Source organism: Camelina sativa, chromosome 6 (assembly GCF_030686135.1).
Source record: "Camelina sativa cultivar CO46 ecotype springtype chromosome 6, ASM3068613v1".
NCBI lineage: Eukaryota > Viridiplantae > Streptophyta > Magnoliopsida > Brassicales > Brassicaceae > Camelina > Camelina sativa.
The window spans coordinates 24,737,624-24,758,431 of NC_141885.1; the positions used below are offsets into that span (position 1 = coordinate 24,737,624).

Sequence of the window (20,808 nt, forward strand, 5' to 3'; positions counted from 1 at the left end):
TTTTTTTAAATAATAAATAAATTTATTGTTTATTTATTAAAAAAAAGTCTCAAACAAATAAAAACATTTTTTTTTAAATGGGTCCAAAATAAACACTTGTCAATTATTCATATACTCTTCCAAGTTTCTGTTACATCATTCCCAGATTTTAGCGTATGATCAGATAATGCTTCTAACCAAACGGTTTTCCCGCACAAGTAGTCGCATATATTATACTAATACATATCAATCTACGGATATACCTAAAATTAAAGACATATATTTCAAGAAATTAAAGAGATAATAAAGGAACCGTCGAAACTCACAAGCCACTATTAGCCAATGAAAATAAATTTGTGGACACGAGATTCCCAAACCAAATAAAAAATGTGTACAAGTGAAATACATATCACTACACAAGTAAAACTAATAATACTCCATAAATTAATATTGTACAAAAAAACAGTTGATTTTGAATTATTCAATTTTGAGTTAAATGATTAATCTAAGAATAGATTGCCGAATACATTATACTAGTATATTAGAATCTTAAGCAAACATGGCGCCATGTTACCCGATCGAATAAAGAAATAAATCTTAAATGATGACGTTTTTGTGTTTGTATCTGCCTCATTAGCAAAAAAAAGTTAGACGTTGCGAGCGTACTATTCAATACGTAAACGTTAAAACGTTTTCTTTTACAATTACTAAACCCTGATAATTACAGTTATACATATATAATCGATTCAAACGGTAACTAAACTAAAGAACAGAAGTATGAAATAAATAAGAATAAAAAAGTATGTAAGTGCTGAATGCACTCTGGTTATGTTTTTTTCTTAAAGTTTAAAGAGTTAAACAAAGATATGTGTTATGGGATGGGTATCAGTGGCCAAAAATGAGAACACGTTATACATTTTGCAGCGGTGTTATAGACTTGTAGATAAACAGATAAGATTTTTCACTCGACCAACAAAAATGTAGAAGAACAGAATAGGATAAGGTGGAGTATATTATGTCTTACTATATAAACATGCTACACTTGGAAAGTTGTTATTGGTGCAACTTCATTAATCATTAGATATATTTGTGTCCAATGTAAAGCCGTCACGAGTCACGAGCGTCCAAAAACTTAAGTGCAATCACGTTCAACGAGACTTGTAGTATCTGTTATTTCCCAAAAACAAGTAATTTATCGTTTCAAAATTGGGAAAATGTCATTTATTACATGAACTTTCAAATTTAGGTCAAAAAAAACTATGAACTTTGTAGGAGGTCATTTAATATATCAAGTTTTGTTGACTAGCAAGACCAAAAGACTCTTAATCAAATTATGCGTACATAAAAAAGATAATGCATTTTGATTTTTTTTGTTCACATTACTCGACAGTCTTTTGCTTTATACCTCTAAAACGTAAAATCAAGCTTAATTTGACTATTATACAGTTTATTGTTATTTATACATGTGCAACAAATATCCTTTGCAATATTGTTTTCGGTTATAATTGAAAAAAATATTTTTTATTTACATCAATTGAGTTGAAGATATTTAAAACTTGAGAAATTTTTATGAATATAATTCATGAGGTGATATTATTTAACAGAAAATGTATAATCTACTATTTATGTAATTAAAAATACATTCCTATATCTTCTCTATTATTTGAGAGGTGATTTGTTAATTTTGTTGATGTATTACTCTTTTATGTTTTTCGAAAACATAAATGATTAAAAATAATATTTACTTTTGTAAAATACTATGAGAACCCATGTGCTAAATTTTATTTGTCCATAACAAACAAAAATAATATACATGTGATCAAATTACATAATTACATTTTTATTGACATATTCCCCAATTCAATAATGTGTTTATGTGAATTTATCTTTAAAACATAATATTTGCTATATTTTAAATTTAAAAATTTGAAGAGTATAGGATGACTTTTTATTTTGGATGTTTAAATAACTCATTCAACAATTAATCATTATTAGTTGAATAGTAAAAATTAGACTACACAAGTTAGATAAAATGTAATTAAATACATAAACTTTCAAATTTAGGCAAAAAAAATCATGAACTTTGTGAAAGGCAAAAAAAATCATGAATTTTGTGAGAGGCCATTTAATACATCAAGTTTTGTTGAATAGCCGTTTAAAACATCAAATATCGTTGATGAAGCCAAAAACAACATGGTGTTAAACAGAAAAGTAACGGATGTTAGTTGCTCAGTTATCTCATTTAATGATATGTCTATTTTGTCTTGGTCAACGATATTTGGTGTTTTAAATGGCTAATTAACAGAACTTGATGTATTAAATGATCTCCCACGAAGTTTATCGTTTTTTTTGCCTAAATTTGAAAGTTCATGTATTACATGACATTTTTCCCTTTCAAAATTAACTAAAACTTTTTTTTTGGTAAAAAGTCAAAATAAGATGAATGATTAGTTGAATATTTATTAAAAACTATAAAAATTTGAGGAGTTCTAAGGATTTGCATTAAGTGCTTTTGACGTCGGTATGTTGAGCAATATATAAGCAAACTAAACTTGTGCGAGGACAAAAGTTTGTGGGCAACTTTATTTTACAGTTTTGTTTGATGTGTGTATGAACGATCATGCAGGCAAAACAAAACAAAAAAACAAAAGTTTCTTCACCTTTCTTTTGATTATTAACTTACCTACGGTCACCTTATCTTTGTCGACAAATTTGGATTTTTTATGAACATCTTTACGGATAAAAAAAGAAACAACGTGTGTTACTTAAAACTATTATCTTCCACAAAAAACAAAAATGGAAGAGAACAATTTGACGAAACTACATCGAACACAAAAATAAATATTACAGAATCCAATTTTTTTTAGATGACAATCCCATTTATTTTTCTTACGTTTGTTACATTTTTTTTTTTAAATTTTTCTGTTACATGAATTCATAAGATAAACAATAAAACCAGAGAAATGCTTAGAATTTTGTTATTTCCTGCCTATTTACGAAAGATTAAATATGAGTTTGACCGACATTTATTTCTTTTTGGTTATAACCACACAAATCACGAGTTTCTCTCCATTACTCTCGTATTAAAAGTATATATGTGGTGATTAGTCGCAGATAGAGGAAGAAAAAGTTATACAGGAATCACTATCATATGTAGACTCAGAATATATATAACTAGTAAAACTAAATCATTTGTTTGTAAGACTGAGATAGAGACAGTGATTGCTATTGGGGAGGATCGGGTCGTTCATAGAATTGATACTGTTCTTTTTCTACATATTTTATATATTCCTTTTTTAAGAAAATATCATTTTGGTTCTGGGAGGGGTGAGCTGGATCAGAAACTTAAATGAATTATTGAAGTAATTTTAGTTTGGGATGCCAAAACCAGCAAGTAACTCTCAAGATAAAACAAAACTTGTAAAGTGTATAAAGAGGATTAATAAGTTTTTATTAGTTATTGATTTAATATAATTAAACACGATGGACGGTTGATTAAGACGAAGAAGTAGTCATAATCCAACACTAATACTACTGGTTTTTTTTTTTTTTGTCAACACACTACTGGTTCATTTCTTGAAGAGTCACTGTTGCCTTGCCTTGCTAAAAAAAAAAGTGGATTACAAATCATATAAGTTCGTGTTAGGTACTAATTATGCTAAATTTCTGAATATTCTGAGATATATGATCTATCACATATCTTTACAATTTGTTTTTGTTTTTGGTCAGGATATTTGCAAATTAATTATTAAATTAAAAAATGGATATACGAATATACCATATTTTGCAACTATATACGACATTAAAATCCACTTAGGGTAGAAAGATACACGTTTAGATCTTTCGTTAAAACAAAGGACTTGTAGTAACCAGAGTTTCGAACCTTTTGGGTTACATTAACAATTAAATTTCAATACTACCGGAAAATTCCAACGTCAATATCCCTATATATTAATAGAGAAGCATTTTGTGAAAATGTCGATGTGTCATTGTCAGAGCGATTTGAAGATTTAATTACCATTAAGCATTTCAAGATAAATATATTTACAAAAATAACTCTTTTAATTTATTAAATGTGTTATTAAAATATATAAGAAAATCTTTATTTTATTATTATTTACATAAATGTGTTATTAGAATATATAAGGTAATGTTTATTTCTATTAGTTTTTTAAAATGAAAGACCGTCAACTATTAAAAAGTATATATATAGTTAATAATTTAATTATCATTTTCATAACATATTTAATAATTTAAAATAAATTATATTTTATAAACTATTAAAAAACTTATTCATCTATTTAACTTTTTGAAATACAAAACTTATTCTCTAATTTTTAAAAATTTGATGACTATTCAAGTACTCCCTCTGTTTCACAATAAATGTCATTTTGACACATTTCACACAAATTAGAAAAATATTAAAATATACATATATGCCCTTATTTAATAAATGTTTAATAAGTTAATTTAGTCATAGATTAAGGGTAAAACTAGAAAATTTAATGAAAAAGATGTATTGAAAATATAAAATAGTACATTGGAAATGTAAAATGACACTTTTTGTGAAACAAAAATAAAATTCTAAAATGACACTCTTTATGAAACAAAAGGAGTATATATTAAAAATTAATTATTACAATAATCTTAAAAATAAATAACATTATCACAATTATCACAATAATTAACATTATATTCCACATTTCACGGGTGAAATATATTTTTACACAAAATAATTAAATGTAAATTTGAATAAAAAAGAAAAAAATTATGTGTTAAATTATTATTATGACACCTTATATTTCAAATAATAATTTTACTTGTAATAATTTTATTGAGTCTATTTATCCCGCATGTAGTGTGGGTTATTACCTAGTTGTCTCGTAACATTGAGTGACTATAATATTCGTTGTTACAACTTGCAACACAGTTTTTTTCTTCAAACATTTCGTTAGAGAATATTGTATTTGTGCTTCTTGAATCAAGAATCTGTTTTTTTTTGTTTGGAACATTTAGAAAACTAAACCCTTAACTTGAGTCAATTGCAAGATTAAACCTCTCTTTTCTATTTCTAACCTTTACCATTTTCTCCCAATTAAATCTTGTGTGTTCATTGTATTCATAAAAATGCAATTATTTCTAATTTATTTGAATTTCTTGCAAATCTAAAATGTTTTATTCGGGTAAGATCTTGAATAAAGAATAATTCTACGGCACTAGCTATTTTTGAGTTTGAATATTTTAAAAGGAATACTATGATTTATCTATTCTAATGGGCCCGTAATTTTTATTTGGCCCATGATTCATTAACAACAACTTGAGGTTTTTATAAGAAAAGTAAAAAACATGGAGACATTGGTTTGACTGACTTTTTACTTTTTACCATAAAATCTTGCAGTAATTACGGGGTTGAGTGAAATAAAAACACTTTCACAGGTTTATCTTTTCATTTCAGACACGAATTCACAGGTTATCTAATGTGACCTTTTGGCTTTACTCTTTCATACTTCACATGTTCTCTGTACCTTGATATTAAACAAAACCATAACGACAGATGCATTCGTCTTTCTCTTCAGTCCCTTCATCTTTCAGTGTACAAAAGAGTAAATTGCAATAACTCTTGTGAATATTCTTCCTATTTTTTTTTTTTGATATTTTTTACTACTCCATAAGCAAAGAAGTGATAACAAAACAAACAAGCAAAAACACAAATCATTACAAGCAAAGCAACCATCAAACTAAGCCATTAAAAAACGAATCCATGATTCAGTGTATTTGTTCCTTCTTTTTTACTTTGGGGGTTTCATTATCTGGTGATGACATTCTTTGTTCTACTACAGCACATCAAAATCTTAAGGTTTTTACATATTTGTTTTTTGTTGGGTGTTGTTGGAGATTAAGGAAAGAACCAGACCTTGATGAAGATTGAAAGAACCATTTGCAGACCAAATGCTGCACCCATTACAACCGTGATATCATTGTTCGTCTCAAGGTATGACTGTAGATTCAGGGCAACAAAGGACGATGATGCGCCACCAGCTAAGAGTATAATCACCCATCTCAGAAACTCTACTGGAATAAGCAATGGAAGCTGCACAATAATATCCTGAGTATTAGACTTAAACATCAATCGAGAGCACAAATTATTAAGATAGTAGCGCTGTGATACCATTTGTGTATCAAGTAAGTATATGCATCTACCTTTAATGTTATTGACAATCAATTGATTAATTTTAACAGCAAAAGAGGTGGAAGTTACTGAATATACTTACAGAGATTGGAATGAAAATGAAGAGAGAGTATCCCCAGAGGCACCAGAATCTCAGAAGATCAGCTTTGGACCCCATATACCGAAGTGAGAAATAAAATCCCAGAGGCACAATTATTGCATAGCCATAGATTACAGATGCTGCCAAATTCATATAGTTCACATCAAAGATCCACGGAGCATCACTTTGGGTTCGTTTCTTCACAAGATATGTGGCACAATTTCCGAGCGAAGCAAGCACAAACACAAGCGTAGTGCAGATCCAGACAAGTCCATACCTAACAGAGAGACGAGATGCAAACACGAGTCATTAATCTACAAACATTTGTGAAGCTTTTAGCCAATCTTTAGAGGATAACATTTTTGCTAATTGAATATATGCACGTGTTAATTTGATGCTTGTCCAAGAGGAAATGAGGATTTTTCTAATCTATCGCTTGAAGTAACACGTGAGTAAATGCATCCTATTAATTTACAAAGCAATAATCTACTTAATTTAATGGGGTAACTTGCTATTTTCTGATTCCTGAGAATCAACGATAATGACAACACAAAGGGGGCATAAATTTAGTGTTTGCTCAATCAGGCCTGTCTTCAACTGCCTCGAAGCCTGATCAGACAAATCCTATTTTCAGATCTTAGGTTTCCTAATCAAGACAATGACATTACATCAACCTTACCGCAATCTGATTGAGACTATACTACAGACTATGAAAATAGCTAGAAGTCTAAAATTAACGTGAGGCAATGTTTTAACTAGCTATAGTTACCAGATAGCATATGGAAACTGATCTAGATGCAGGCTAAAGTCTACAATATATCAGCTCCGGAGGAATATTCAAGCAGCAAAACATAGTTAAGAAAAAAGAAAACTAAACAAGCAAAATGAAAAAGAGTGAAGCAGGAAGATCTATCACGCTAAAGATCCAGTTCTTTCCTTCATTACATTCCTGGTTTTAAAATCTGACACTACAGTTTTAATCATCAAATATCAATAGCTTTATTGGCAATCTCTACTCCAGTAAAACTACTTATCTAACACTTGCACCGGAAACAGCAAAGCATTCCCCAAACCTATGAGATATCAAACACCTTCATCTGATTTATCGCAGCTGGAATGTGCTTTCGGAAAGGTGCAGTATATAACACTTAAAATGGTTATGAATTAACAGCCTGAGATCTCAATAGGAGTTTCGAAATACAAACCTAGACACCACTTAAAATGGTAACATGGTAACAAAGGAGCAGAAGATAACACTTAAAATGGTAACAAAGGAGCAGTGGACTGATTAAAGAAATCTCGCAACTCCAGTGCAATCACCAAGAAGTGTCAGAGGAGAAATGCATTAAAAGACTTACAAATCAGGGTTTGCATCAATCTTGTTGAAAAAATCTCCGCTAGTGGGATACAACGAGCTCATCAATCTGTTCAAAACAACGTCTGTGTCTACATCGAAGTACTGAGTATATGAGTAGACGTTAAAAAAGCCCTTCCAGTTGTTTGATGGCTGTTGTTCAGGTCCTTCTACAGGTGCAGATAAAATGAAGTAAATTATCATAGAGGGCAGAAAAGTTTAAAGGATCTTGACATGAATAAGCACTATTTTTAATCATCATACTGTTACGTAACGTATAACCTCAACACAATGAACAGTTCAAAGTTAGAATCAACATATGTTGTCTACATAAAAGTTCTTCTGACTAATCAAATATATGGTGACTACTGAGTACTGACAAATATATGTCTTAAGAAAAATGCCAAAAAGGAGTATTTTTCTTTACCTGTTGGGCTCTCAAGAGTTTGATAACCCTTTGAATTGCTTCCACGATTTGGTGGAAATATCTGCATGTTTGCAGAAGGGCCTACAATATTGCAAACACACAAGCAACACTCAAAAGTCTTTCACTACCGGAAAAAAAATCATTTTGCAAAAGATAGTTCAAGCAGCAAGTGAGCAAAAACAAACATACCTTCATTAACGCTTGCAATAGGTACATTTGTGCTTCTCTTGTCGTCGCCGATCACAGCCTTACCAAATAAAGGAATTAAGTAAGTAACATAGGGAAAGTGAATACATTCAATCGAAACATTAATCAAAGCGAAGTTTAGTCCCAAATGAAGCTATCATGCAAGCATCTAAACTCAGTTTTGGTATCTCATTAAACTTAGAAACTACTCAAGAACCCTTTTACAGATATAGAAAGCCAGTAACGCAACTAAGCAAATCGTGGATTGTTCTATGAGTCTGAGGCATCATAATGGACCGAGGAAACAAAAAAAGAAAGAAAAAAATCTGATTTTTTCTTTTTTCAACAATTCTGCTTCTTAATGACGATTCTAAAAACTGGAATTTTGTAACACTTGAGCCAGAACACAAACACACATGAACAAAAACAAAGAAAAAAAATGGATGAGATGCATCAAAAAGCCAAAAAATGTTAAATTTCACAAAGGATAACTCAATCGAAGCAATGGATATTTTTTACAACACTTACAGGAACTGAACCAAGCAAATGACTCGTCTGTAGATTAGCGAACGACTCATCCATCGAATCCAAACAAAAGAGAAAAGAAAATATCAAAAGCAAAGCTTAGAAGAGCCTCTCTTCTAATCTCTCATTCACGATAAGATCGGAGAAAGAAAAAGGAAAAAAAAAAAGATCGTCCCTTTCTCTTAATTTGTAAGGTTTCTGAGTTTTTTTTCCTTTTCTTGCTTCTTCTCTCCTCCGTCCGTCGTCGTACGTGGAAGCAATTGGGAAAGGAAGAAACACGAGAAAGACTAAGAGAGACCAATCCACGTGCTTTTTTAGAAAGTGGGTACACGCGCCACTCACTTTTTCACACGTGTTTGCCGCCACTGGGCCTATACGATCACAAGATCCACAAGAAAGAAGACTTTCAAAAAGGCCCATATTTAAAACTTGACCCGAATTGAATTATCCGACCCGTCGGAGGAGCGTCGCGAGGATTATTCACTCTTAACAGTTCTTTGTCTTCCTTCCCTCCCGAGAAAAGCTTAATGGAGCCCTAGACTGACTGGTTTTATCACTTCGCCAACATCACTATAGCTCTCTTTTCACCAACCACGCTTTCTTTCTCTTCTAGCTCCGCTTTTTTATTTTGATATCTGTTTCTTCACCGGAGAAGATGGATACGAGACAAATCAATGGTTCTGCCACCGCCGCGAGATCGATATCTCTTCTTAAGCAGCCTGATTACAGTAGCAAGCCTGTTCAGGTTTCTTCCTCTTGATACTTTTTTCTTTCTTTATTCACTGGAATCGTTTAGCTCAGGTGTTGAGATATCTCTAGGTGCTTTGTTTTTTTTAGCCTCTCTTCATCTTCCGGTTAAATGGGGTTTTGGGAGAGCTTGTGTCAAAATTACGGATTTATTAGTGTTTGTTTACGCTGTTCGTGGGTTTTGTGAATCGTTTGTATTCCCTTAGATATATTTTTCTAGAGGCATTGTTGGTTTCTGAATGTAGTATCTAACACTATGGAAGCATTTTGGATGACTTTGGTTTTAGAAATGGTGACTATTTTTTTTTGTGTCAAAATCAACATAGGATTTAAAGCATTGGCAGCAGTTTCATGTTGAATTTTCAGGTGCTTGTTGTGTTTTAGGGTAGTTTTTGGGATCTAATTTCTCTTGCCTTATAGTTAAGGCAGTCATCTTAGTCTTATTTCATTTTGAAAAATTAAGATGATTACTGGGTTGGCCTGGTGAATACGTAGTGCAGTTGGATGTTTTATATATTTAGTCATGAAAGTTGAACTGAAGGTTTTAGAATTGGTGTTTGCTTTAGTATAAGTTAATTTCTTGTTTGTTACAGGAGGCGTTGAAACATTTGGCATATATCAACCTCAGAGAATTGTGTAATGAGGCGAAGATTGAGCGATGTCGTGCAACAAGAGATTTGGCAAGCTGTGGACGGTTTGTGAACTATGTGTTAAACCCTTGTGGGCATGCTTCCTTGTGCACAGAGTGTTGTCAGAGGTGTGATGTTTGTCCAATCTGTAGAAGTCCACTACCAAAACTTGGAGATAAGCTTCGGCTTCGTCTCTATCATGAATGTGTTGAAGCTGGTCTAATTTCCCGAACCAATGAAGAGGCGTCAGAGGATTCGGATGAGGATGGACATCAATTGACAGCTGATGTTCTTCGCCTTTATTCTCTGTTTGATGTTGCCATGAACAACAATCTTATATCGGTGGTGTGCCATTGTATCTATCAGTGTCATTTATGCTCGCTCTCAGATATTTGCATTTAGTCTTTAGTTTCCTGTTTGATATTCCAAGAATCTCGTATAGATTTCTTCTAAGCATGTGTTGTCTCATTTACAGCTGTGACCCCAAATCTCATTATGAAAAGGCATGTTCAATAAGAAACTGTGTTTATATGAGGAATCTTGTACTGATAGGTTCATGTAGTTCTAGGTAGTTCTTGTTTCCTGCCCCTCACTGATGGGCAAAATGTGCATAGTTTTTTTTGTCTTTCTCTAAGAGTTATTTTATGTTCGATATATTATTGACATCTCCTTGACAAAAAATGAATAGATATCACCAATGTCTGTATGGATGAGACAGCTGTATCTAGTGACCCGGTCATTGCTTTCTTGCTGGATGAAGTTGTTGTCAAAGATTGGGTCAAACGTACATTCCGGAGCATCTTAGCTGATCTTCAAGAAATCTGTATCCTTTGAGCTGTTTATATTTCTCTGTTTCTTAAGCCAGTATATGTGTGCCCCTTGGGGTCTGTCTATCTTTAATATTGGTTCTCAGATACTCTTGAAACAAAAGAGATGCAAGCGTGGTTAGATAAACTACTAAAGTGTTCGAAACAGGTGGCTGGCATATGTAGTGTCCTTGAAGTTATGGAATCAGCTTTTAAGAGTTCCGTTTCATCTCAGCTTCAAGATGTGCAGAAGCTTAGGGAGAACATTGGTAAAACAAAGCAGGTCAGCTAAGATATTATTCTTTTGATATCCAAACAACTTTGCAAAAGTATGCTTGAATAACTCTCTTTACTTCCCAAGAACTGTACACTGAAGTGTCCTCTGTGCATTGTGTTTTTGTCATTAGCATATTAGTGAATGGGTATATTTTAACCTTATCTTTATATGACATGCTAAAAGATATCCAGGGATAAACCGTATATCTTCTGATCAGAGAGTGTTTTAACTATATCAGCTCTAGCTTGTGGTGTGCTTACACTATTGTTTTTTATTATATTTCAGCATCTGGACATAATGGTTTGGTGCATAAGACACGGATTTCTGGATGATGTGAGGTCTCGATATTCTAATTTCACGTCGTGGAATGCCCTTGTACTTGAAAGAAAATCAAATGCAATTAAGCGTGCATGGCCTGATGCTGTAGACCAGTCCTCAGATTGCAATGTACAGGGTGCTTCCCTCTTTATTGAGGATGCTTTAGAAAATCTTGAGAGAGAGCCAGAGTACGGTCAGGAAATAGGGGCAGACCTAGAAGTTGGATGTTTACAGAAGGATAAGAGATCATTTCTTAGATCCAAAATAGAGGGAACGTCAGGGTCTTATCCATTTGAGAATCTTAGAACTGCTGCTGACATACTCTTTTTACATGGCGGTTCAGATTTGGTTGTTGCGAAGCAAGCAATTGTATCCTTTTGTCATCGCCTATGTTTCACATTACATTGCACTAACCCTTCCCTTGCTTTTTATTCTTCGCTGGTTTCCTTAACCAGGAGATAGTTTCTTTATTACCTGTTTGATCGGCATTGGACTACCCCTGAAAAATATTGGAAGCACATTATAGATGATTTTGCTGCTACCTTTGGCATAACCAGGCATTCATTGCTGGAGTCTTTTGTATTTTATCTCCTCGATGATCACTCAGAGGAGGCACTCCAGGTACCTTTTGGCATTACCAGGGAAAACATATGTAAATATGTATTCTTGTGCATGTTTGATCGCTGGAATATACGTATGATAAACTATACATTGTGACAAACACCATATATTTAGAAATTGGTGTAGCTTACAAACTTTCCAAATTATATTTCAGGAGGCTTGTAGGATTCTTCCTGAAATATGTGGTCCAGAAACCTACCCCAAGGTTGCGCAAGTCCTGTTGGAGAGGGAAAACCCTGAAACAGCTCTTATGGTCTTGCGTTGGTCTGGTCGTGACGGCGTATCAGAATTGGTTTCAATTGGTGAAGCTGTTACTGCTATTCGTGTGAGAGTGGAATGTGGTCTTCTGAGTGAAGCATTCACATACCAAAGGACACTCTGCTTGAAAGTAAAGGAAAATAAATTGAAAAATGGAGCTGTGATTCATGTGTCCGATGATCCAGACAGCTGGAGTTGGACAGAATGGATGGAGATACTAGTCAACGAATTCTGCTGTCTTTCTATTAGGAGAAACTTGGTTGATCGAATCATTGAGTTACCATGGAACCCAAATGAGGAGAAATATCTGCACAGATGCTTATTGGATTCTGCAACTGATGACCCGTCATCAGCTGTGGGTAGTCTTTTGGTTGTCTTTTATCTTCAGGTTAGTAACTTCACTTGAACAACTTGGGCTGAGAATGGTTTGTCTGCACTAGAGTAGCTTTGAAAATAGTCAAATAAATTTCATTAGGGATCTCAATGGTGACTCTACAATTAGCTCATCCTACTAGATATTGGTATATTTTCATGTATTTGCTGTCTAGACTTTAAAAATCTTTTATAATTTGAGCTTGATGTTGAGAGTAATGAACAAGCATTAAGTTATTTGAACAACCAGGCAATCAGTATCACTATAAGCTCTGCTTATTCTCTGAAGAATTCGTATATTATTGGGTATTTTGGTCTTTCTTTGACTGGACATTACTGGTTGTTCACATTGCTGCAGCGCTACCGCTACATCCAGGCATACAAAGTCGATCTTAAGCTCCAGAAAATTGAGGAGGGTTTTTTATCCGACATTCGAATTGGGGAAGAAGTTATGTTCAGAATGCAATCGCAGAGTCGTTGGAGAAAAGAGTTAGTTGTAAGTATTGCAGCCACCTTTCCATGTACAAGTGGATCCTTCCACTTTTCCTTTTAAAAGCTACATCCTCATATTTCCACCTTCTTGCATAGTGCTTAGTAGCCTCTTGATACTTGCAGGATTGTCAAATATTTCTGAATCTTGAATGTTCTATGTGTGTGCAATATTACTTGATATTGGCTATTCAACTTGACATTTATACCCTCCTGTGTCTCTGTTGCTCTGAAACAGGATAGATCCATAGATATACTTCCAGTAATTCAGCAGCAGCAAGTTAGATCTGGACAATTTTCTGAGATGGAAGATACCTCTGAAAGTGCTTCTGAAGGAGCAAAAAACTCTAATCTTGCTGATGCAACTGAGATGATTACTTCTTCAGTTCCCGTTTCTAATAATTCTGTATTTCTCCAGCGGGCTAACAATGCCGACACTAGAGAGCCAATGGCTAATAATGGTAGTCCATTTCAACCCGGTCATTTGATAGGAAACGCTTCCCTTGATATCTCCCATGGAAGGTTATTTACAAGCGCAAATAGAGGACAAAAGAGTGAAGTTAGAAGCACAACTAAGGCACTGACATTTGGTGAAGTGTCAACTCCGTTCAAAGATCTGAACAGAGCGCGTGGTAACAGCCAGCTTAAAGGAAAAAGGACTGAAGAAACCTCTCCAGAGACAAATGTTGATAGATTCATGGAGAATAATATGAGCTCTCCTTATCTCCGCCGAGTCACAGCTAACAATCCTGTAACAGTGAAACCTAGCAGCAACCATCTCAATGGATCTGTACAGAAACCGGAATCAACCTTTTTTGGCACAAGGATGCAACCGGACAGAGATAACTTTAATGATTTGGATGATCCAATGGACATGTCATCAAGGTACATTTCCTTTCTTCTTTATAGCCTAGCCTTTTTTCTTTATGCTTCAATCATGCCATTAAAGTAGTGGACACTGGTATTGTGTGGTATAAAACACTTGTTGCCGTTTGGTTTAAAAATAAAGTCCTGAGGAATTTCCGGTTTGGTTCTTTCGTCCACAGCTTCTAATCTTTATACTGGATTAGCTACATATCAATTGTGTGTATCATGAATTGCAGCTTCAAAGACAACACAAATGCCGTGGCCACGGAGAGCAGGAATAACAGTGGCGGATTGAGGTGGCGGTCAGATGAAACAAGTGAGGATGAAGATGAACCGAACTTGGGCATGGAAGCGATGACTAATTTTGGTTCCATGCAGGTTAAGGGAAGAAGGAGACGTAGATTCGCTGCAAGATGAAATATAACAAACACTCAAAAAAAGATCATTGTCAATTCTGTTAAGCATCACCGAGAGCAAGTTGTGTAAAGAGGGAGAGATAGGTACAGTGAGCTTCGTTCTCCTGATTATTTTTTTTGTGCCTGGGAAATGATATGATTTTTGAATTTTGTGTTTCACTGTTTTTCTTGTTTAGTTTTCCTTTCTAGACATTTTTTCTCGGATATCATTTTAATGAGGAGAAGAAATTAATGATGAGTATGTTTAAAATTTTACGTTGGTAAAGTTGCATGGTGTATATTTTTTTTTGTCCCTCACGTCTTTATTGTTGACTTTTTAAAAATATTTAGCAAAACGTTTTGTCCAAGTTTCCCGATATAAACAAAAACCTAAACCCCCTGAACTCTCTTTCTCTGTTTCTGCCTTCGATCTGGATTCAAATTCATAATCTCATCTTCGGTTTTTTGGTGTTCCTTAATTTATTCCCCTAGGTCTAAAGTTTGCTTCTTGTTTCTTGAGTTTTACCAAAATTTGCTTCAAGAATTAGCTGCTTTGTAGGACTCGTGTTCTTATTGTTTAAGTTTCATATTTTTGAAATACATCCATTTGTTAGTAATTTCTTGGTGTTAGCTTGGCAATAAAGACTTTTTATAAATATGATTAGTATCCAATCATTGTTCTTATAAAATCTCCAAACAACAAATCTCCCCATTCAAAATCTAAGGGGAGATAAAGTCTATCTTGAGATTCAATTCAAAGTTAAAATAAGCCTTGTGTGATCCATCCAATATCCAAATCAAGATCATATGGCAAGATAACACCAGAACATTAAATTTGAAAGTCACTGATAGGATCACAAAGGAAAAGTTCCAGTGTAGCGGATATGGTCGAGAGTGGGACGCAGACCGTACTTACAAACCGCTGCATTTGCTGCTCTGAAACCTCCTCCATAAGCTGGAGATGCATCATGAGCTATCTGATGCTTAAAGAACTCTCCAAGTTTCTTCTCCACGTTTGATTTCCCTCCTTTCTTGTTAGAAGATGATGATGATGATGATGGCATGGCCGCCGATGCTGTTGAAGGCAAGTTTCTTGATGAAGTATCTGAGAGAACCTCAGATTCAAGCCACATGTAAGAGAGGACTTGGCAGATTCCTTCCTCTACCTCAGGGTTAAGGTTCCTATACCCTAATAGAAACAAGAAATTAAAAGATGTTAAATATTGCTTTTAATTATGGTTATAAGCTTATATATCAACATTGATGGTGCATATAACTACATAATATGATATAATTTAAAATACTTGTATATTTCTAACTTATATTTCAAGTTTTTTTATAACTAAAATACCTAAATCCAAAACAATGTATAGTATGTACCTTTGAGCCTTAGCCATCCGTGCATGAGCTCATGGGCGAGAATTGCTCCGGTTAGTAACCTTCATCCAAAAGCCATTAGGTAAGTAGTCAATTACTGTCAAAAAAACTAATTTGAGAATTGAGTTAGTATAGTACCTTGGGAGGCCATAAAGAACTAAAATCGCAGTGACTTCACATTTGCGTATTAGCTTTTGAGGCTGAGTTCTCATACCAACAAGACGGTGAGCACCAAGTCTCGGTCTTCTAAGAACCTGTAAAGAACCAAAAAAAAATATATATATATATATATATATATATATATATAACAGAGCAAAATAAAATCATTGTTTAGAATCAGAAGGTAATTAAGTTTCCGAGGAGAGTTTGAAAAGACTTACACTTGTAACCGTTTGTTCTTCTGACAAGCATAAACCTCTTGTCTCAGGCATGTGATGGTATCCCTGTGAAACATACAGATAACTTTAACTGTAATTTGATAGAAGCGCTTACAAAAATTATTTGTGTAAGTAAAAATATCGAAACTTACGTTTTTCTCTCCTACGATAGCATCATTGAGAGCTTCTCTTTGAACAAGAAGCATAGGAATCTGTTGATCAAGTTTCATGTACATTCCTTCGTAATAGTCTCTTATCGCGTGGTAAAGCGGTTGACACTCTCCAGTATCGGTTATCGCGGTTTCCATACATTCTAAACACAAACTTCTCCCATCATCTAACGTGTAATATCTCACATCCCATGACTTCATGGATCACAACATACAAGTAAAAAAACATGAAATTGATTTGTAAAAAAAAAGTAAAAATAGATATGGACTTATGAACGATTAATATGTATTTGATTACCTCCAAGCGTTCACAGCTACAACAACGAGCGGTTTTATCGTATTCGTGAGCCGGGCAATACTTTTGGTTCCAAAACGGATGGCATCGATACTCGATCAAACCAGCATCATTAGTTGGAATCTGAGGAGGCGATTATTAAAAAGTGAAAAAATATATAGATGACGTTATATTTAAGAATTTAACAAGGTGATTGTATAGTTGCTTACAAAATGGTGACAAACTTCGCATTTGGGATGAGTAAGCTCTTTGAAACAAAGCTTATGATATGGTTTGGTTCCTGACAGAGAGAACTTGAATCAAGAGAGAAGGCAAACACACAGAACCTTAGTCTGTTAGTCACTTCGAAACGACATTAACACAAATTAAGAGTATTATTATATAAGTACATGTATTTGTGTGTGTGTGTATAATATATACCTCATGCTCAGTGATAGCGTAACCACAAGAGTGGCAACAGAAGCATTCAGGATGAAAGAATGTACCCATGCATCCTAGATAGTTACCCATTCCAATATCACGATTGCAACCACCGCATATTCTACTAAAAATCACGCAAACAACGTTACCGAATGTGCTATTGGAAAATAGCTGCTTAATAATTTATATTCTCTAAGATAGTATTATCATCAAATCAATTTTTAAGAATTTATATAATTTTTTTTAGTTTAATAATTTTTATAATTTCCAGTTCACGATTAAAAGTTAGATTTATTAGGATAATTCGTGATGTGGAGTTTCTATGGTTGAACTAATTATGCTACTATATATAAACAACCCAATTTTTTTTTTTCTATATGAATATTCTTAAGATGAAGAGAATGTATTTTTTTTAATAAAGGGAATATGCATTTTGTTATACCTTTGTCTTCGTCTGCATTGATAGGAAGGATCATAAGGTGGAATGAAGGATGATGGATTCAAGCCACCGTGAAAAGGCCTTGGAAAATCTCGATTGTTATCCGTAGACCAACCGTACCCTGCGCATTTGTTTTCACAATTAAAAAAAAAAAGTCAGTCTATTATCAGTGTAATAGAATAACGTTTTTAATGGACTAGTCTAATTTGAATTCATGAACGTAGATAGAGTTTACCATGTGGGCGCTTCCTGTCGTCGGCTAGAGAAAGTGAAATTGCACGGTCGAGTTCTTCTTTGTCCCGTCCACCTCTCGACCGATCATCCTGTGATTCGTTATTCATTGACATGACCATCCAAAAAATTGTTTATAATGGCATCAAGAAAAAGAAAAAAAGCTGATGAAACGAATTAGCATATTTCAGATTAGAATAATAATTCCACCACCAAATTAAATATAAATTTCACCTTTTAAAAGATTCATATATATGATCACAGCTAAAAATTACTGGTAGTGCTTAAGGGTATCAAATTAGGTTGACAGAAAAAAAAAAGGTATCAAAATAGGCCACCTCAATCCAATCCCAACTCTATCATCAAGTACCAAATTTTTTTTTGTGTTCATGGATTTAATTTATGGATTTAAATTCTATTCCTAACCAATGAGCTAGGTAGTTCAAAAAAAAAATGTTGTTTTTTATATAAGAATTAAAGTACCCTAATAGCTGACTATAAAAAATTAGAAATTAATACTAATTAACAATCATATTAAAGCATAAATAATAAATAAGTATTATTATTAGAAAAGTTTATTCACATAACATTGGAATCTAATCCGTATTATTCATGAAAATGAATCGGAAATATCTCAACTCGGTAATAGAAAACCAATTACCAAAAGAAAATATCTCAACTTGGCCCATTAATTAATACTCCTTATTGAGCCAAACTATAAACCTATCTCAAGGCCACATTGTCACATCATCTTATTTTGAGCATCAAAACCCAACGAGACTTATGACAAGTGAGAAATGGACCAACTCATTCATGGATGTGACAATCTTACAGAATGTACAAGACCCGTGATATTTCAAAGAAAACAAGTTTTAAAAAGAAAACAGTAGTAATATTCACATGTCTTTTGTATAATGCTTTAATATGAATAATCGCACGCCTATAGTATACGTGTAAATTTCTAAAAAAGAAAAAAAAATGATGTTTATAAATTAAATGAGTATACAATAATTTACCAAAGAAGAAGGAGGTAGAGGAAAGACCATATTCTCGTCCTCTTGAAACTGAGGAGGATGGTGATTAGTGCGAGCTGCACCACTACCACCATTTGAGCCACTCTTGAAAAGCTTACTCACCCATTTCATCAACTTCCATTTCTTATCTCTATATGTCGACGAAGATGACGACCCAACTTCCCCTGATATAATCAAAACGTTAGGTTACACTTTGAAAACGTATAGGAAGAAAGAAAGGAGAAGAAAAAACGCACCGAAGATACAAGGATTGGAGATATGGCTGACACGAGCAACACCGTAGGAAGAAGAAGAAGGAGAAGAAGAAGAAGAAGAGGAGGAGGAAGAAGAATCCATGAAGGAGGAAAGAATGGCCCACACGTGCTTTTATATATCCTTGAAAACGTGTGAGTAAAGCGAAAACGACGGCCGGAGAGAGAAGCAAAGAAAAGAAGAGGAAGAGGAGGAAGAAGAAGAAGAGGGAAGAGGGAAGAAGAAGAAGAACAAGAAGAAGAAGTTATAAGTCATTAAAATGTTATTAGAGAATTAAAACATATATGAAAAGAGAAGAAAGAAAGAGAGAATCTTTGCAGAAGAGATCGGGCTAAAAAAAATTTAAAAAGAAAAAAGAAAAGGAAGAGATGCTTAGCTTCTGAAAGGAAAGGAACAGAGAGAAAGAGATGTTTTTTCTAAGAGAATATCTTTTTTTTTTTGTTTAACATGTCTTTTTGGGTTTTGCTGAGGCGGAGAATCCTCAAACAACGGTGTTGCGAGGAGGAGGATAGTTGAAAACTTGTAACCTTTTCTTTTGTATCATTTAAATTATCAAAATACCAAAAAAGTGAGTTTTGTGTTTACGAAAAGTTAAAAAATTCTTCTTTTTGGGTTTTGATGGAGACCGCTTGTCCCGTTGGTTCTAACTTTGGTTTAGTTTGATTTTTTTTTTTTTTTTCATTGTTTTGAAAAAGAGTCAATTGGCACACTAGACCTAAAATGATAGAAAGATTTAGACATCAAACATGTTAAATACGAACTAATTATAAGTTTATAACACAATGTTTACGCTATACCGGCTTATTACGAAAGTCCTAGCTAGTGTAATCTAACGATAAAGATGCGCTTTTGCAACGTTAGCACACAGACAACTTTAATATGGCAATTAAAACTTTTATGACATACAAACGACGGACCAACCCTTTTATCTATATTATTATAATCTGAGGCATCAATCTAATAGGAAGGTCGTGACCGGCGATGACGCAGCAAAGGTGAAAGAGGCTTCAAAGTGGAATCAGACACCCAATTTTTACAGAACAAAAGCCTAACCCTATTGCCATTTTTTAAAGTTATTTTTCTTGAGATTACATTTTTTTTTATGAATCAAAATTAATATAGTGGATTAAAAACAGCAGAGATCAAATCTAGCTTTTTTTTTTTTTTTGTTCAGGGACAGTTTCCACCTTGAGATCTGACCATTTCTTTATCAACTTGCTAAAGTCGATCTCTGTATGGACGATCCATAACTTATTTTTATTAAGGCTGCTTATTTTTGGGAATCCTCACTTAAAGAATACTGATCCTTTTCTTTCTTTCTCTGTTTTTTTTTTCTTTTCTTATCAAGTTATATAGTTTATCTCAAGTATATAATAATATATACCCCATAATAGATTTAAGCTAATTTTCACCAGAAGAAGAAAATGTTAAAATATATTTAAAACGAATGTGTTTAATTAGTTTATACCTCATCACTATATGCGTCAGCTAATTTTACAACTGAAATTGGTTGAACAAATGTGTTTATTCTAGTTCAACACGAATTTATTGAAACCTTGATATCCATAATTTTATCAAGTTGTTTAAAAATGATAAAAAAATTTGTAACAAAATTAATGTGTATATATATACGTCGAAGAAAAACGTGAGGCTATTGGCTGAGATTGAGTAGCCAATGCAAAAAAAAAAAAAAA

The 20,808-nt window shown here is 33.5% G+C and overlaps 3 protein-coding genes across 6 annotated transcripts; 1 reads left to right on the top strand and 2 right to left on the bottom strand.

Moving 5' to 3' along the window:
• Positions 1-5,694: 5,694 nt before the first annotated feature.
• On the bottom strand, positions 5,695-9,029 carry LOC104792813 (uncharacterized). The gene is made up of 6 exons (XM_087454605.1): positions 8,744-9,029; positions 8,219-8,276; positions 8,030-8,110; positions 7,607-7,772; positions 6,252-6,525; positions 5,695-6,070 (listed from the first exon to the last, which is right to left on the bottom strand). The coding sequence occupies exons 1-6, from the start codon at positions 8,795-8,797 to the stop codon at positions 5,876-5,878; spliced, it is 828 nt and encodes a 275-aa protein (XP_087310731.1). The 5' UTR covers positions 8,798-9,029; the 3' UTR covers positions 5,695-5,875.
• Positions 9,030-9,171: 142 nt separating this feature from the next.
• LOC104792815 (E3 ubiquitin-protein ligase HOS1) lies at positions 9,172-14,805 on the top strand. Its single transcript, XM_010519043.3, has 10 exons — positions 9,172-9,485; positions 10,081-10,471; positions 10,805-10,939; positions 11,030-11,205; positions 11,485-11,886; positions 11,980-12,138; positions 12,293-12,784; positions 13,127-13,264; positions 13,496-14,142; positions 14,361-14,805. The coding sequence occupies exons 1-10, from the start codon at positions 9,396-9,398 to the stop codon at positions 14,539-14,541; spliced, it is 2,811 nt and encodes a 936-aa protein (XP_010517345.2). The 5' UTR covers positions 9,172-9,395; the 3' UTR covers positions 14,542-14,805.
• Positions 14,806-15,151: 346 nt separating this feature from the next.
• LOC104792816 (protein DA1-related 2) lies at positions 15,152-19,600 on the bottom strand. 4 transcript variants are annotated; one of them, XM_010519045.2, is made up of 12 exons: positions 19,099-19,600; positions 18,845-19,026; positions 17,833-17,920; positions 17,601-17,718; positions 17,159-17,279; positions 16,948-17,031; positions 16,742-16,861; positions 16,426-16,638; positions 16,277-16,339; positions 16,035-16,150; positions 15,900-15,958; positions 15,152-15,708 (listed from the first exon to the last, which is right to left on the bottom strand). In XM_010519045.2, exons 1-12 carry the CDS (start codon positions 19,196-19,198, stop codon positions 15,374-15,376), a joined length of 1,599 nt encoding a protein of 532 aa, XP_010517347.1. In that variant the 5' UTR covers positions 19,199-19,600; the 3' UTR covers positions 15,152-15,373. The 4 variants fall into 4 exon arrangements, with proteins under 4 accessions (XP_010517347.1, XP_010517346.1, XP_019102546.1 ...); XM_010519044.2 differs by having other exon boundaries at positions 17,159-17,282; positions 19,099-19,488; XM_019247001.2 differs by having other exon boundaries at positions 18,872-19,026; positions 19,099-19,370.
• Between the last annotated feature and the right edge of the window lie 1,208 nt (positions 19,601-20,808).

Bases quoted from the DNA above. Each gene is read 5' to 3' on its own strand.
- LOC104792813 (XM_087454605.1), bottom strand. From the start codon at position 8,797: ATGGATGAGTCGTTCGCTAATCTACAGACGAGTCATTTGCTTGGTTCA. The intron at 6,526-7,606 runs GTAAGTCTTTTA...TCTCTCTGTTAG, and splicing joins ATTGATGCAAACCCTGATTT to GTATGGACTTGTCTGGATCT. The intron at 6,071-6,251 runs GTAAGTATATTC...ATTATTGTGCAG, and splicing joins TCATTTTCATTCCAATCTCT to CTTCCATTGCTTATTCCAGT.
- LOC104792815 (XM_010519043.3), top strand. From the start codon at position 9,396: ATGGATACGAGACAAATCAATGGTTCTGCCACCGCCGCGAGATCGATA. The intron at 11,206-11,484 runs GTCAGCTAAGAT...ATTATATTTCAG, and splicing joins ACATTGGTAAAACAAAGCAG to CATCTGGACATAATGGTTTG. The intron at 13,265-13,495 runs GTAAGTATTGCA...GCTCTGAAACAG, and splicing joins GTTGGAGAAAAGAGTTAGTT to GATAGATCCATAGATATACT.
- LOC104792816 (XM_010519044.2), bottom strand. From the start codon at position 19,198: ATGGATTCTTCTTCCTCCTCCTCTTCTTCTTCTTCTTCTCCTTCTTCT. The intron at 17,032-17,158 runs GTATATATTATA...TCTTGATTCAAG, and splicing joins ACGCTATCACTGAGCATGAG to TTCTCTCTGTCAGGAACCAA. The intron at 15,959-16,034 runs GTACTATACTAA...TTTTGGATGAAG, and splicing joins GTTCTTTATGGCCTCCCAAG to GTTACTAACCGGAGCAATTC.